General features: G+C 38.9%; 1 protein-coding gene across 1 annotated transcript in view; it reads right to left on the reverse strand.

Annotated features, from left to right (window-relative positions):
* Nucleotides 1-19,045, reverse strand: part of LOC126469669 (selenide, water dikinase 1-like) — a 166,144-nt gene that overhangs the window by 99,258 nt on the left and 47,841 nt on the right. The window contains exon 2 of the mRNA XM_050096818.1: nt 13,965-14,069. Within this exon, the coding sequence (XP_049952775.1) occupies nt 13,965-14,069 (105 nt within the window). The remainder of the gene's footprint in view (nt 1-13,964; nt 14,070-19,045) is intronic.

The raw sequence follows: 19,045 nt of genomic DNA on the forward strand, positions 1-19,045 counted from the left end.
TGGTTAATAAAAGTGAGTAGAGCCCAAACAGCCTCAAAAAGAGGAATATAAAGCTGCCAATGATTTCACCTACCCTGTAATGCAGACATATAACAGTATAAGATCATAAACAATAGTGATTTCTTGGCCAAGCCAAACATTTTCTGCAACTGCTGCGAAGTGCAGGACCCCTGCCACCTAATTTAATACTAGCTGCTGTGTGAACATCACATTCCAAATAATTACCTAAAAGTTCATGATAAGGCTTCTAGAGTGAAAAGTTTTTGAAGAAACAGTTCTTTGAAGAACACACAAAATAAATACCTAAACGTTACTGTCCCTCCCACATACGCACTCCCTGAAAATGCAGCTTGATACCCGAAAGGTTGGTCCTCCAACTAAACAAGGAAGCACGCAAAACAGATACACTATTGTTGCTATCCATCTGGCATCACTGAGGGTTCCATCTGCTATATAGAGTGGGCTTTCAAAACCAACATTGTAGCCCAGATAAATTGAGAACTCACCAATTGCTTATGTAGTAAAGCAGAATGTAACAACCTCCTTTTCAAAGTATGTTGGGATCCACCTAAAGCAGCACATGGCTATCCTTTTGGGTTAAGGCACAGGTTCTTACATAAAGCCAATACCTTTCAGACCACTGAATATACAAAATTCATTACAGTTACTCCCAAAACTCTCCTGAGGTGTTCTTTATGCAGGAACCACAGAAATAATTAGCACAAAATGGCTCAAATAAGAAATAAAGTGAAAAAGAATTGTTTTGATTGTTGTATAGGTTCAGGATCATAACCATAGCACCTTGACTCATCCTAAGTATCTTCAAAAATCAGTCTGGTGTTTCCAATTGCAACCCTTTTCACTGATCAATTATAATTTGAGGCACAAATTTGAGAGACCTTTCTCATTCACAAATTCTTATTAAAATTAACTGAACCATGCTGCAAAGCAATCTGGCTAACTCCACCATATGTTCATTAGTCCATGGTCCACCATCAATTTTCTTAAGTGCAAGTTGATAAAATTTCTCAACATTTTTGTACATTCAGGCAGTTGACGGAACTATGTTTATCACAAACTGACATGTCACCATTTTTGAAATAAGTAAACCACTCGTACACATTATCACTAGGCATCATCTTTACAAGCCGCTTTCAACATCAAGTTTCTGCACTTACTTTCTTGAAACAAACTTTCACAGCTGCTCTTAGTGGCCGCAAATCTACCATCTTAAGAAATGAGCAGAGAGCAGGACAACTGCAGCAAAAAGATCACTGTGGGCAATCAAAAACTTATCAGGTGACAATTGACAATACTGAAAGTGGCACAACGACGTCTACTGGGAGATATGTCTACTATGCAACTTCTGTCCATGGCTGCACTAATTTGAGATTTTTTTGGACAAGCCACATAATACAGTCAAGGCTGTTGATCTCCAGATTTGTGGACAATAATCCAAAATGCGTGTTTTACTTCTCAGAACAGATTTGCAACAGGGAGCAACATTAATCACAAATCATCTGCACTGTATCGCCTACAGTCACAGTGCAAGTAGAAATTCTTGGTGCATGACTGACCGAGAGTTTGGAGAAGAATGTAACATTTCAATTGGATCATATCGTGAAATCCTGATGCAACATCTTCGAATTCATTGTGTTGCTGCCAAGTTCATCCCACAGCTCATGCGTCAAGACCAGAAAGACCTTCGCCTTGCAATCTGTGAAGAGCTTTCAGATCACACAAATGAAATGTTCCTCAAGAGAATCAAAACTGGTGATCAGATATGGTTCTACGGTTATGGCACTATCGTGACGTGTTGCGACACGTGTGAGATAACTTGATGAGAAGGAAACTGCCTGATATGTGGTGATACAATTCATGGCTCCATGGCTATTTCATCATAACACAACCGCACGTTCATCCCTGTTGGTGCATGGCTATTGCACAAAAAAAGAAATCACTGTGCTGCTTCATCCTCCATACTCTCCAGACCTGACCCCTGCAGACTTTTATTTCCAAAGTTGAAATCCCCATTGAAAGGATGAAGATTTGCAATGATGGATGAGATAAAAGAAAACTTGCAGACAGCACTTCACATGATCCAGGAAGTGGAAACAGTGATCGGAGTAGTGTATCAATTGTGGAGCAGAATATTTCTAAGGAGCCCATGCACAGTAAGTAAAACGTAAGTGTAGAAAAATTATGCAGACAACTTTCAGCATTTTTTGAACAGACCTCTTCTTATCCATACTACATATCACTGTCCTTAAGAACCACTAAAGCTGCTCTGTACATTCTTATTTTTCGACTTTTTTGTTAATGAACTGATGCCCACATATGGACACTAATTTCACCACTGTTCAGTGACAGTATAAGAAAATTACTACAAAAGCAAACCTGTGTCGCACATTCAAGCGAAGAAAATTCTTTGCTCACAAACAGAAGTGTGATAAGTGTTCTATGAACTCAAAAGCTAGAGGTTATTTGCTAACCTCTTAAATCTTATACAATGTAAAACTAGTAAACTGATTGAAGTTGTCAGTCAAGATGTTTGTTCCACGTTTTGGCACAGAAATGGATGACAATAAAATGAAGTGTGAATGCTGAATCTGTCTTCTGGAATAACTTTGTTGATTACTTTAACATAATATCTACTCTTGACTGTTGCACAGATGTAAAAATTTCAGAAATAAATGAGCATGGACTGAAACAGCTGAAGATCAATAAAGGAATCACCATGAGTCAGGACAAATAATATTCATGTGAAGTCTAGTTTGCCTTCTTTCTACATGTGATCTACAAGGCTATAGATAGGAGGTAGGAAAAAAAAATCATTATTTTTGCCAAATTTGGTGTTATTTTTTGCCAATTTAGTTATTAAGTTTGACAAATTACTTGTTAATTTTAATTTTTTGGCCAAATTCAGTGGCTTTTTGCCATTTTTGGTGTTTGTTTTTGCTAATTTTAGAGCTTTTCTCCAGATCTGGTGGTGGTCTTTTTGCCAGATTAAGTGCTATTTTTTCCAAATACTTTTTTTGCTAAATTCGATGTTAGTTTCTTAACATTAGCTGGTATTTCCAGCTAAAGTCTCTGACTTTTGTTGCCAGTTTGACTTTTTTTGCCAAAATTGCTGCTACTTTCATCGTCCCATCAATGTTCATTACATGGGAAATTAACTGATATTTTAAAACTGAACACAGGCCTTAGCCTTGAGGAGATTAGAAGTCAAACCCCTACATCAACATTCAATAACATACAGTTATAAATCTGAGGATTGCAATTACTCATTTTCATAACATTTTTATCTGACAAAATTTCATATTTACCAATGTCTCAAAAATCAACTTTGTGATATTTCATTAAAAACCTTTTAATTATGTGTTTTTTCACAAAATTTTTCTATCTCGAGCTATAGGTGCCAGTGTTTCTTTAATTCCTGAAGGCCTTCGATGTAGTTCCTAACCACTGTCCACTAACCAAAATGCTTGCCTATGAAACCTTTGAACAGATTTGTGAATAGATCGAAAAATTCTCAGCAAACAATATTCAAAGTCATTTTCAATGACAAGACAATATATATATATATATATATATATATATATATATATATATATATATATATATATATATATATATATATATATACATATAAAAAAGAGGGGGGGGGGTGGGGGTGGAGCACCAGGCATGGGTCATGGACATGTGATAGAATCATTACTATTAACAGTATATTAATGATGGGGGAGATAATATTCTACTTCTCCAGTAACGTTTCCAGACAATGAAGATGTATATCGGGTTCATTACAGGTAATCTGAAAACTATCACATAATGCATTGTGTTTTGTTAGGGATCTGTATTCAGTGCTAAGAGTCCAACTGACAACATAAACGGAATGTATTCCACATAAATAGAAAAAAGAACCACATTTGGCAATACAGTAACGTCACTGGAATATGGGTATGATCTCAATTTACTTCCAGAGTTCATTCACTGTGGCCAGGTTGTTTATTATACTGATAACAGCTTCTTGTGTCAAACTTCCTCCCATCAACATGACTCCTCCTTCCACAAGAAGGTAATAACATACAGAGGAATGTGCAGCAGCTTCATCTGTCAGCTGCTCTGTTTAGTTCAGTTACATGCTTTCCTATTTATTCTAGCACCCAATACATTGGCTGCTCCTGTCAATTCTTTGTAAAAGGTGGATGACACAATGTATATACCTGACTTTCTTCTCTGCCAAACCACTGCAGAAAACAGGTATGAGACTACAGTAAGAGCAGACATGACCTTGATCACCTCAGCACTTTTAAGACCACACACAAATTTTAATTGACAAGTGATGTTTCTTGTATCAGAGTCCTAAAGACCCAATGACTAATGCTTCAACACATATGAACAGTTAACTGTGAAATAACAGTGGTCATTTAAAAACATAACAGATCTGTGCCCCCCCCCCACCCCCACCCCCTCTCTCTCTCTCTCTCTCTCTCTCTCTCTCTCTCTCTCTCTCTCTCAGTTTTGTTCCTACTTATTTTTATTTTCTTTAATTTAATTTGTATACATAATTTCTTCTGTAATAGCTGCTCTCAGTTACAACAGAGACAGTATTTTCTTAGAATTTAAGATTCTAAAGAGGCTTCTACAAAAGTCTCACACAAGAAGCTGACAAATGAAGTGTCACCATGCAGTGCTGCTTCAAGACAATGTGCTGTATCAAAGGAAATATTCATTTATCAGCACCTACATTAGACCTACTAAGTTTGTCACTGTACTTCTGGAATGTGCAGTTCAGGGATCTACGATCTCTATGAAACAAGAGGGACAGAAATATGCATGCACTAAAGGATGGCCTAGCAACACCATGACAACACAGCATACACACACAGGTGTTTGGAAAACCAGCTTCGACAAATAATGGTACTTACCATGTGTAGTGGCATACTGTTATGGTCCTTACATAATACTACTTAGGGGAGAAAGGAGCACATTTAGACAAATTTTAAATTCTAATTTTTTCTTATGAAAGATGATATTTCATTTTTGTAATTAGTCCTATAAGTTACTATAGTTATCACAATATTAAAAAGAGTAAAATTTTACATTTCACATTAAGCATACCCTTGTTGACATGGGGTACTACTGAATGGTGAATGAGGTATCTTTTCGACACCTAGACGCCAATGACTTTTTACTTACCAAATCTTTTGCTGCACTATTTATTTATTTACTCAAAGTGATTCAAGTTACAGAACGAGCTCATTTTGGTGATTTGCCATTATCAAGTGTACGTCTTAGCTGGAACGACATGGTCCATATGTCATATTGTACTGTACTTGTCAGTTGTCTTTTTGTTATGAAATGATCATGTTACTTACGTTTATTTTTTATTTGCATAATCTTATTAAGTTATTTTTTGACAGTATGTGACAGCTTTGGTTTTAGATTTTATTTTTTAATCAGCTAAAGATATATTTTATTGATGTAATAGGTCTACAAAATAGCTGTGTATACAAATCCAATAACACTAAAGATATAAAATGCAAGAAAGATAAATAATAATACAATATAACCTTATGAACATGTGTCCCAAGGGAGCAAAAACAAAAGAATAAATCAAGAGTTCATGTTAACAAAATTCATGTTAAGTGAAAAAACAGATTTTAATATGTATACATGTACAGTAGTACAGTAATGCATAATAGCCTATAGTGTATATCACTTTACTTTACTGCAGACTTGTAATACCATAAAGCGACTGTGAAAGCCAAAATTACACTATTTACTTGGAAAAAATTAAAGCATGGTTCACTGATGTTCACAGGAATGAAAGTATCTTGTAATTTCACAACCAATTGTAACTATAGCATCCGTATACCCAGTAGTGACCTCAGATGTTGAAGCGAACCATTCTAAACTGCCCAAAGTTTTAGACATCTCCTGACAGGTAGTGGAATGGTATCTGTATTCGCCGCCTCACTTTCTGCTGATGACCTTTCTTGCATCTGTCTCACAGGTTTTGGCACATCAGATCACACAGAGGCACAAACAGCAACACTGTAGTCTGCACTAATGAATTCCTTGTAGCTAATCCCAGGGTTCACAACATCTCACAGAACTGTCTATTCATCAGGTGAAGTGGCATCATCTAGTTTGTGCACATCTTGAGTGTTGCTATGCCTCCAGGTTCTTCTAAAGCATTTCTGTATGTGATGTGGCAACACTGAGTTCCAGGCTGCTGCAGTAGGTTTTGTTGCATCAAGCAGATTCCAATTCAGGGTTGTAATAAGCTCTCTTCGCGAGAGAAATGCCTTGGTCCAAGGGCTGAATGTGGCTTGTCACATTTGGTGAAAAAAAACTAAACCTTGCTGTTACATTTCATCTAGAATCTTAAGCTTTACAAGTACATTTAGACCTGTGTCTCCTCTTTGCCATGTTAGGTTCAGATCCTGCATGTTACGGGCAGGCCATATTTATGTTTTTAAAACAACGTAGTTTCTTGGACTTACTGATAACCCAGGGATGAAACTTCTCACTCGCATGCACATTACATACAATGACAACAGTTACACACTGCTGCGTGCTCCAACGCAACACTTATAACTTTTTAACCCCAGGGTGCAATTTGGAGAAAGTTTGTAAAAAAAGTCCAGTTCCATCCATGCCGAACACACAAGGCATACTTTTTCATCAATCGGTCGAATTACTGCCACCAGCTGTTCGCACATTTCTTCATCAAATTTATTTGTCTCACCACAAATTTATGCAGATGAAAACTAATGTCTTTTGGAACAGACACAACCAACCAGCAGAACAAATGAAGTCTTCAATGCCAATAGTTTTGCCAATCTCATTTGCTTTTGATTGAATCTTAAGGCCACTTAAAGGTATGTTTGATGCACGCATCCATTTGAACCATTCTAGCCGTAATGTCTCAATCTGTTTAGACTTAGCGCCACGAAGTCATTTAAATTTGTTTCTGGAACCTGCTGCAGCAGGTAAAAGTACACTAGGGAATTCCAAACTGCTCTGCAATTGCTGTTTTCTTTGTGATATGGTCCATTTCATCTAGACCTTAAGCTTTAGTAGTACATTTAGAGCCATCTCTTTCCTCTTTGCCATGTTTCACGTGCTACCGTTTCTAGATTTTTATTCAGTATTCTAACTCAATCTGGCTATGACTCAAAGAACATCTGGCACTGACTATGTTTCCAATTGTTAATACAAACATTATTGAATTTATTTAAATTTACTGTACACGCTGATTGTTGAGGCGATAATTACAGCTGCAAACCTACAATACACTAGAAATGAGTCAACAATGGGTAGTTAGCTTTGTTGTTACATTTCTTGCATTCGTTTTAGAAAAAATTAATACCTAAGAATATTGTTAACATCAGAAGCTTGTGTTACAATGAAATTTAATTATTCTCTGGACTGAAAGATTTCACAAGTCATCTTAACCCATGAAACTTCCCATAAGAACTGTTATATTTAATAATAATAATAAAGCTGGCCACAGGAATTTTACTTTGTAATTTTTGTCTTCTTACCCTTATACTTGCCCTACAAATAAGACATTTTTTCCTGTGAACTTCAAGGGTTCACACTTTTTATGTAGTCTAAATCATCATTTAAGTCCATATTTTTAGAATCAGATGTATCTTGTAGAACTTCACTACCTTCACTATCAGAGACTTCGTGAAATATAAATTTTCTTGTAACCTTGTACCTAATTTTTTTGTTCATTTTTCAGATTTCACTTAATTTTCCTTAAACTCGCTCTTCACTTTTTCCCAGCTTTTAAAGGTATCCTGGTTCAATTCATTTTAGTTAATATTATTGATATCTTCCTGTTCTCCTCCCAGTATTACTTTTTGGTGCTACCTTTCAAAATAGCCAGACGTCATGTGAGCTTCACTTGTGCTTGCCTATAGGTCACTGATTTTTACATTGTAGGCTTACAACTACAGCTCAAAACCACTGGATTTTCTTTGCTTGTGCTAGGTTATTTAGCCTTCTGCAAAACCATTTGAATTAACAGCGTGTCCACAATAGTCAAAAAAATTATATAACATCTGCTTTATTAAAAGCTGTTGCTCTTTATTTGCTATTTTTTCAGGTTTTTGCAAGGTGAGCTGCTGATACTGGCTCATGAAACCCCTGATGCAATCTATTCCAGCTATTTTATTTACATCCCAACTACTCTGCATGCTTGGACAGGCATTTTGCATAGTCATAAGTCAGTCCATGGTTCATATTTTTAACTTCTAATACTGTTAATTGCAAAGCTTATGATCTTCATCTGCAGTGAAAACTAGATGATTTGTATAAATTTAGTGATGATAATTTGGTGATCGTATTTGTTTAGTGTCAGCTTAATATCCATGCATTGCTATTTCTCAAGCTGTCAAAGCAGAATAGTGAACCCGAAATAGATATGCACCAGTTCTACGAGATGGCACGCTTCCATGGCATTTCCACATCTACATCCATACTCCGCAAGCCACCTGACGGTGTGTGGCAGAGGGTACCTTGAGTACCTCAATCAGTTCTCCCTTCTATTCCAGTCTCGTACTGTTCGTGGAAAGAAAGATTGTCGGTATGCCTCTGTGTGGACTCTAATCTCTCTGATTTTACCCTCATAGTCTCTTCGCAGGATATACATACGAGGGAGCAATAAACTGCTCGACTCCTCGGTGAAGGTATGTTCTCGAAACTTCAACAAAAGCCCGTACCGAGCTACTGAGCGTTTCTCTTGCAGAGTCTTCCATTGGAGTTTATCTATCCTCTCCGTAACACTTACGCGATTACTTAATGATCCTATAACGAAGCGTGCTGTTCACCGATGGATCTTCTCTCTCTCTTCTATCAACCCTATCTGGTACGAATCCCACACCAGTGAGCAGTACTCAAGCAGTGGGGAACAAGTGTACTGTAACCTACTTCATTTGTTTTTGGACTGCATTTCCTTAGGATTCTTCCAATGAATCTCAGCCTGACATTTGCTTTACCGATGATTAATTTTGTATGGTCATTGCATTTTAAATCACTCCTAATGCCTACTCTCACAAAATTTATGGAATTAACTGCTTCCAGTTGCTGATCTGCTATATTGTAGCAGAATGATAAGGGATCTTTCTTTCTATGTATTTGCAGCACATTACACTTGTCTACACTGGTATTCAATTGCCATTCCCTGCATCATGCGTCAATTCGTTGCAGATCATCCTGCATTTCAGTACAATATTCCATTGTTACAACCTCTCGATATACCACAGCATCATCCACAAAAAGCCTCAGTGAACTTCCGATGTTATCCACAACGTCATTTACATATATTGTGAATAGTAATGGTCCTGTGACACACCCCTGCGGCACACCTGAAATCACTCTTACTATGGAAGACTTCTCTCCATTGAGAATGACATGCTGAATTCTGTCATCTAGGAACTCTTCAATCCAATCACACAGTTGGTCTGATAGTCCATATGCTCTTACTTTTTTCATTAAACGACTGTGGGGAACTGTATCAAACGCCTTGCGGAAGTCAAGAAACACGACATCTACGTGGGAACCCATGTCTATGGCCCTCCAAGTCTCGTGGACGAATAGCGCAAGGTGAGTTTCACACGATCGGCTTTTCTAAAACCCATGCCGATTCCTACAGAGTAGATTTCTAGTCTCCAGAAAAGTCATTATACTCGAACATAATACATGTTCCAAAATTCTACAACTGATCAACATTAGGGATATAGGTCTATAGTTCTGCACATCTGTTTGATGTCCCTTCTTGAAAACAGGGATGACCTGTGCCCTTTCCCAATCTTTTGGAACACTACGCTCTTCTGGAGACCTACGGTACACCGCTGCAAGAAGGGGGCGAGTTCCTTCGCACACTCTGTATAAAATCTAACTGGTATCCCATCAGGTCCAGCAGCCTTTTGTCTTTTGAGCAATTTTAATTGTTTTTCTATCCCTCTGTCATCTATTTCGATATCTACCACTTTGTCATCTGTGCGATAATCTAGAGAAGGAACTACAGTGCAGTCTTCCTATGTGAAACAGCTTTGGAAAAAGACATTTAGTATTTCGGCCTTTAGTCTGTTATCCACTGTTTCAGCAACATTCTGAGCACAGAGTGTCTGGACATTTTGTTTTGATCCATCTACAGCTTTGACATAAGACCAAAATTTCTTAGGATTTTCTGCCAAGTCAGTACATAGAATTTTACTTTCGAATTCGCTGAATGCCTCTCGCATAGCCCTCCTCACATTACGTTTTGCTTCATGTAATTTTTGTTTGTCTGCAAGGCTTTGGCTATGTTTATGTTTGCTGTGAAGTTCCCTTTGCTTCCGCAGCAGTTTTCTAACTCGGTTGTTGTACCACAGTGGCTCTTCTCCATCCCTTACTATCTTGCTTGGCACATACTCATCTAATGCATATTGACGATGGTTTTGAGCTTTGTCCACTGATCCTCAACACTACCTGTACTTGAAACAAAACTTTTGTGGTGAGCCGTCAAATAATCTGAAATCTGCTTTTTGTCACTTTTGCTGAACAGAAAAATCTTCCTACTTTTTTTTAATATTTATATTTACGGCTGAAATCACCAATGCTGTAACCACCTTATGATCGCTGATTCCCTGTTCTGCGTTAACTGTTTCAAATAGTTCGGGTCTGTTTGTCACCGGAAGGTCTAATATGTTATCACCACGAGTCGGTTCTCTGTTTAGCTGCTCAAGGTAGTTTTCAGATAATGCACTTAAAAAATTTCACTGGATTCTTTATCCCTGCCACCCGTCTCCCAGTCTATATCTGGTAAATTAAAATCTCCGCCCAAACCTGTAACATGGCTGGGAAATATAAGTATTTTCCAAATTTTCCTTCAGATGTTCTGCCACAACAGCTGCTGGGCCAGGGGGCCTACTGAGACATCCAATTACCATGTTTGAGCCTGCTTAACTGTGACCTTCCCCAAATTATTTCACATTTCAGATCTCCATAAATTTCTTTCAATACTATTGCACTTTTTATCGCTATAAACACACCTCCCCCTTCACTGTCCAGCCTGTCTCTGCAGTATACATTCCAATCTGAGTTTTGAATTTCACTACTGTTTACATCTGATTTCAGCCAACTTTCCGTCCGTAGTACTATGTGGGCATTGTGACCATTTATTAATGAGAGCAGTTCTGGGACCTTTCTATAGATGCTCCTGCAGTTTACTATTACCACATTAATATTATCATTCCCTGTTGCGTTTTGCCTACTGCTACCTTGTCGCATCTCAGTAGGCGTCTTGTCGGGCCTAGGGAGGGAGTTCTCTAACCTAAAATACCCACATGTGCACTCTACACGTACTCCGCTACCCTTGTAGCTACTTCCTGCGTGTAGTGCACGCCTGAACTATACAGGGGGACCCTACATTTCTCCACTCGATAGCGGAGGTCGAGAAATTTGCACCCCAGATCTCTGCAGAATCATCTGAACCTCTGGTTTAAGCCTTCGACTCTACTCCAAACCAGATGAGTGCGATCGGTTCTGGGAACAACACTACAAATAGTTAGCTCAGATTCCACCCCGTGGGCGTGGCTTTCCACCTTCACCAACTCTGCCACCCACCTGTATGAACTGAGGATGACCTCTGAACCCAGACGGCAGGAGTCATTGGTGCCGACATGAGCAACAATTTGCAGTCGGGTGCACCCAGTGCTCTCTATCGCCGCCAGCAGGGCCGCCTCCACATCTCGGATGAGACCCCTGGCAAGCAGACAGAGTGAACACTGGCCTTCTTCCCCAACCTTTCTACTATTTCCCTAAGGGGCTCAATCACCCACCTAACATTGAAGCTCCCAATCACTAATAAACCCCTCCCCCCCCGTGTGCCTGCTTGGACCTTGCCGAAGGAGTGGCCATATGTCCACTCACAGGCAGAGTGGGCGATGCCAAATGGCCAGCCTCCACATTGACCCTCCACCTTGTAAGATGCGAACACCGTTGAACCTGCCACTCCCCTTGGGGAGAGGGTGGCCCAACTGTGCCCAGTACCTGTGAAGATGTCTCAACAGCAGGGACTGTGGGTGAAGCATGTAACACCTGGGGTGTACCATGCAACGCACCAGACTCCCCGCTGCCACTACACGCTGAGGCAGCAGCCTGAAGACGGCTGACCGTGGTCATCAGCACATTCAGATTTTCGCAAACAGTGGCGAGCTGCTCCTGCATCCGTACACAGCGGTCACACATCCTATCCATCCTAAGAAATCAACAGTTTACTGTGGAGTGTTAAGTAATCAACTTTTAACTAGACTGCCAATTCACTAAAGGCAGCTGAGAGCTGACTAAACTGTAGTTACTAGACACTTCTTGTTGGAAACAATGAAAATAAGCACTAACTGTCTCTGACTGTATTCAAAACACGAAATCTATGGAACACTATTACTAGTACTCAAAAAAATTTGCAATTTTTTCTTCACTCTCCCCTTATTACAACACACTGTTTTTTCAAGTTCACACCACATTACCAATTCTAAAAGAAAAAACTTATTTTGCACCTATTGTGCCATACAATGATATATTATTGCTGAAATAAGTTACGTAGATAGTCTGCGGACAGACTTCAACTCTAAATGGTTTCCTGAAATCTGCATGTGCAGCCATTAAAGGTAAAGCACTGTTGCTTCTTTCAGAAAGGTGTTTAAAGTGGTTTATGGAATAATTAGATGCACAATGTTATAAGCTTAGTGTATAAATTTCATTTGTCTCAAAATCAGGTAGCAAAAATGCATTCTTGGAACAGAACTGAGCATTTACTTTTCCCATCACGAAACAACATTTATTGAAGACCAACACTCTTGCGAATAATAATGAAGGGAAATCCATTGTCAGCTATTTTCCTGTTGTGGCCAGTTAAACAGAAGTGTCAGTTGTGAGAAATTCTAACTGCTGAAAGGTGTCCCTAATTGAAAAGAGGACACACATCACCAGGTTTTGGTTGGTTGAATGACTGGGGGTAAGGGACTAAACAGTGAGGTCATCAGTCCCTCGTACCATGTTTCGGAGTACCCCTGTTGGAATCAGTTCAAAGGTCAGAGAAGGAAAAATAGCAGATGACACCCAATAAAACTGGACCTACCAACACACTGTGGTGTTCAAAATTACCTCTGGGCTGAGGAACCATTCCTTTACATGATAGCATACATCCAATACGGGTCTAAGGCCTTAATGAGTGTCTAGGACAATGCACTGCTCTGAGGGGAGTCCATTAGTACTTTGTGTTCACAACCTAACCTACTCCAACCTAACCATCCTCAGACAGGTATTCAGGATCCCGGCAGCAAGATGACATGCCACACAAGTGATCTTCCAATGTCTGTGGTACAGCCTGTACATAGTCCACGGGGCTCTTCAAAATTCCACACATGTATGCAACAATCAAAAACTAAAGAATTCGTTAGCAAAATTTCTGACAAAGTGCACTGGTGGCCCCAATTTTATAAAAGGTTAGGCTTCTGTGGTACGTCTTATCAAGATAGGACGAACTAATTAAATTAACACTTTATAAATCTTTAGATTAAAAGAATGCATGAGAATGTACCAAGATTGAGGACAATTAAATGTTGTCAATATCATAACTTAACTGCACTAACATGCACATCATCATAATACTTAAACTAACAGAGAATCATACAGAACATGCTCTAACCAACCAAGTCACTTGTTGTTTGGATCAGTGTGCATGACAAACTGTTGAAGAAAAACAAACAAAACCTGTTACAGTAGGAAACTAAAAATTCTGAACTGATTACCCAAAATTTCTATTAAATACCACCACCATACAATGATATGATCTGTGTTATACTAATTTGTATCACAGAATTATCTTAGGCTTCACTTCGGAATAAATAACTACTTCCACACAATGATATTTTTTTGTAAATGTGTTGAAAAATTCTCACCCATAATATATGGATCATCAATCAGTGGGTAGAAGAAGTCCGTAGTCTGTAGCAAAAATAGTCCATGTCGGGGAAGAGTAATTACAGCTGAGTCTAAACCTGCATCTGAAATAAATTTCATTATACAAATGAGAAAATGAGAAATATGATTTTTAGAAAGCACTTTGCAACAAATTATCAATGGTGATAAATCAAGACAACACAATCTGCACAAACATTTAAGACACCAATGCAGGTGCGAGTCATGTACTGATACAAATGGTAGAGAAAGTTTTAACCCCTGTTTGATATGTGCTGCCTATCCTAAGACTGATTGGTCATTAGCCAGCTGATTCCGAATGAAGAAAGATGAAGGTTAACATCCCACTGATGATCTCATTTCAGAGCGCCCAAACCCTCTGCCATACACTAGACAGCTTGCGGAGTGTATGTACTATTGTTTGTGGAAATTGCAACATCAAGTAAAATCGTGAATTCAATTTATTTAATACCACAGGTTAGGTACATGAGAAGTAACAAATGATTAACTTTTCAAATCTGTACATGACCTTTGAGCCCTACTATTCAGTATGACGTGTGGCCACCATGCATTGCAAATAGAGCAGCTTATGCCATGGCATTGAATCAGTTTCTGAATACATTCCTGAGAGATTTCCTCCACACAGTTTGTATCCGAGCCCACAAATCTGTGACACCAGTTACTGGTGGACTGTGATGCACCAGGTGTCTACCAACCATATCCCAGACACGTTCGATGGGCGACATATCTGGCAAACATGCAGGCCAGGGAAGCAATGGTACCCGTCACTCTTTGAACAAGGCCTGTACATTCCTCGCAACATGTGGCCGGGCATTGTCCTGTTGAAATGCGGCTTGTGGAGATGCCTGAAGCAGGGGGGAGTACCTCTGGCACCACAACCTCCATTAGGTGACCAGTTGCTGCTCAAAGTGCCCGCAATACACACGACGCAGGATCAGTTGTTGTAACCAAGGACGCCCCAAACCATCACACCAGGTGTTTGTCCGCTATGCCGCTCCACAATGCAGCCCTCCAGGTTGCGCTCACCACAGTACCGCCGGACACTTATGTGACCATCACGGTAGGGCATGTTGAAGCAGGGCTCATCTGAAAAGATTACGTGTTTCCACTCATCAGCCCAGTGACAGTGTTCACATGACCATTGCAGTTGAAGGAGCTTGTGGTTTCTGGACAATGGAAGCTGACGTAATGGCATGCATGCAACCAATCTAACCTGCAGCAGACGGCGACGAACAGTCTATGCAGGCAAGTTCGCACCTGTTGCAGTGTTCCAGCAATGACCCAACATGTGGATTACAGTCTGTGATGGCCATGCGGACAAGATAACAGTCATCCCATGCTATGGTCATGTTCCGTGGTCGAGTTCCCACTAATCGCTGCGTATGACCTTCCTCTATCCACTGCTTCCACAGACACATGACTGTCGTAGCAGTATGCCCTGTGCGAGCCAAAATGTCACAGTATGACAACCCCGTTTCCAGGAGACCAATCATTCTGCCCCATTCGAACTCTCTCACATGCTGATATAGCCCCCTTTGATGTCAACGAGGCATATTGGCACTCAATGTATTGTTTCCACCTTGTGACAGCTCTGCACTGAGTACACTAGGCACAGCACCGACCCTGTCTGACTGACATGAGAGGACTCTGCTCGGCCTACATGTACCCCATCTTGCTGCAAAACATAGCACATATTGCTTGCACACACGTTGCCACTTCCACAAAGTGTGGCGCTATTCGGGTCATTCCTTCTCGGTGTTGCACTTTGCACAAACGGCAGTGTATTTTTATGTGGGACTGGGTAGTTCTTTTTCAGAGGAACTAATTATCTATGCATTCACCTTCGAGTTACTTAAGACAACAATAAAAAATCTAAGAATGAGTGGCTGGACAGTGACTTTAATTTCACTCTTCTGAATACACTCGATATTTAGATTTAAATGTTGGCTAATCTGAAACTTTGTGTTACAATAACACAGTGTAAAGAAGTTTAAAGTGTTAGTCATGATCATAAAAAGTAATAATGGAAACTTCCTGAACTGATAGAACACAATGATTTCACTAAAAAGCTAAAGTGGAGCTGCCCAAGAAATTTCATACAGTGAATAAATAAATTACAGGAATTATAACTACTTTACAAGTAGTTAATTTTATTTTTAATGATGAAAGTTCTTCACAGTCTATTAACAGTCTTAAGAGGGTCAGTTCTCATAAGGACTGTCTCGTCAGGTACTTGGCTACAATTCAGATTGAATAAATTAGAAACGAAACTAGCTGTTTCTTTGTTGTAGGAAGCACACAGATATACTTAAGTGAATTAGAAACTATACAAAATCTCAGTCAGGATGTCTAGCCTGATATTTGGCTTCAACACCTACCAAATGCAGGTCCAGTGATTAACTTCATCCTCCCATTTTGTAATATGGAACTGGGATATGTAACAAACTTTCAGCACTTAGAGAAGGCCATATCTTGGAAGGCTGATTAACATAAAACCCACTGGTGGTGATTGCATACAACGCCTGAGTTATGTTCAATAGGATTTTGTGTCATTTCTCACGCAGTCTTCATAGATTCTAGAGGTGGGTAACTAGTGTGTTGTATTTATTTCCCTTCTAAGGACACAATACTACAATAATATTTAAATCTGCATCTACAGAGTTCAGAGGACACATTTCATTTCACAAGAAAATCAATGAATTTTAAGATTAGTGACTTTTCTGGTGTTATGGATACCAAAGGCACGTGACTTGATAAATTTGTTGGTTAATGTTGAACAATCCATGCAAATAATAATCCTACGATGGCCAAGTATTAACAAAGAAATAACTGCCCCAACAAATAAATCAAAGATGTTCAAGTACTTCATTTCATCTGGGATGTGGATAATACTGGCTGAAGAATACATAAGTCATGTGGATTTCATCTTAGCAGCCTTGGGAAACAATTGCTCCCAAATAAACAGGAAAATATCAGCAAACATCTTCAAGCCCACAAGCGTTTGGATCAGATTAAATTCAATTTTCGTTCCATACACCCAAAAATCAAATTATTCTCATTGGGATGGAGCATGTCAGAAATTAAAAAAATTGAATATCATACTCACTTCCCTGATCATCTGTCAGTTGATTGTCAAGAATACATTAAACTGGAATTGCTAATATTTACAGAATTAAAACACTTTCAGACAAACACAGTTACGCACTTTTAATAAATTTATCAAACACAAAATACCTAATCTTGACTGCTGCAACTAAGTGCTGTCAAAACTGAAATCTAAAAGATGTTTTTACTTAAGCTGGTCTAACAGTCCCTCTTAAGATACTCATCTACAGAGTAGGAGGAGTTGCCTATCAGAAATTCTTTCAAACACTGTTTAAACTGTGCTTTATCTGAAAACAAGTCTTTAATGGTTGCTGGCAGTTCACAGAAGATGTGTGTTCCTGAATATTGGACCCCTTTTTAGACCAAGGTAAGTGATTTTAGCTCTTTGCGTAGAATGTTCTTATTCCTTGTGCTGATACTATGTATTGAGCTATTGGTTGCAAATTGACACATTTGCAACAAATTTCATTAAGGAATAAATAGACTGAGAAGTAGTGGTTAGAATATCCAGTTGCTTGAGCACATTTCTACATGATCATCTTGAATTTACACCACAAATTAGTCTTATATTACACACTTTTGCACTCTAAAAACTTTGACTTGGTTTCACGAGTTACCCCACCCAGAATATGATCCCATATGACAATAAAATCAAAGTACGCAAAGTATGCAAGTTGTTTTATATTTATATCTGACATCATTCACATTGCAAATACAGACTTGTTAAGGTGCTTCAGCAATTCTTTGGTATGTCCAGCCACCTGAATTTTTACTGAGTTGTAATCCCAGAAATCTCTTCAATCTGCATGTCTTCATATGTTATACACATGCTGGAATGAAATCTGTTATGGGTTCTGAACTGCATATAGTGGGTCTTTTCAAAGTTTAATGGCAGTGAATTAACTTTAACCCATTTATGAATGTCAATGAAAATTTAATTAGCAGCCATTTCTAAATCTGTACTAGACTTGTTATTTATTGCCATGTTTGTATCATCTGCAAACAAAACAAACTTAGCATCTGGAAATGTAACAGATGAGAAGTCATTAATGTGCACAAGAAAAAGCACCTGACCCAAGATTGAACCTTGAGGAGAACAACATGTAATTAATTCCCTATCAGATGAAGATTAATTGCTTACTGCACAGGTATTTCATGGCAACACCCTTTGTTTCCTGTTAGGTAGGACTAAAAATTTTGCTGCACCGCCAGTGACATCACAATATTATAATTTACTTAAGAGAATGTTGTGATTCACACAGTCAAAGGCTTTCGACACATCACGGAAAGTGCCAGTAGCCTCTAACCTGCTATCTAATGAATTAAGAACATTCTCACTGTACTTGTAAAAAGACTTCTCTATACTGGAACAAAGAAGGAGCCCAAACTATGACTATGACAATATTAAATAACTTTCAACAGTTACTTAACTAGTACTATGCCATTTTGAATAGCTTGTTGGAACCTGAAAAATGGTGTTCAGTGTACACAGATTAAAGGTATTACGAATCAGTTGGTCGTCACAATGCAAATGAAAACACTGATACTTATAATACGTAATGCACAATAAATTAGGGCCTGGTGTTTTTGGCAGAAAACTATTAAGTAACAGTCCACATAATGTGTGCCGAGCACTGACTGAAGCACAATATGTTTCACTGGGGACTGCCAGGATACTACACTGCACATAAATTTTGCAGGACTGATAAACGACATGCTATTGCTTGAGTCTAGCGAAAGACAATTTACCATGTAATTTTATTGACAAATCTAGTTATTTAAATAATAACTCTTTCAAATATTGTGCAAGAGGAATCCAATTATAGTCTGGGAGACGAGTCTTCGGTGCTAGAGCTCAGTAGTGGTTTTACACTGCCTAGCAACCACAGGTAGCCAGATAACAAGGGACTGCACTTTAACAGGTAGCAGGAGCCAT

This window comes from Schistocerca serialis, chromosome 3 (assembly GCF_023864345.2).
Source record: "Schistocerca serialis cubense isolate TAMUIC-IGC-003099 chromosome 3, iqSchSeri2.2, whole genome shotgun sequence".
Classification (NCBI taxonomy): Eukaryota; Metazoa; Arthropoda; class Insecta; order Orthoptera; family Acrididae; genus Schistocerca; species Schistocerca serialis.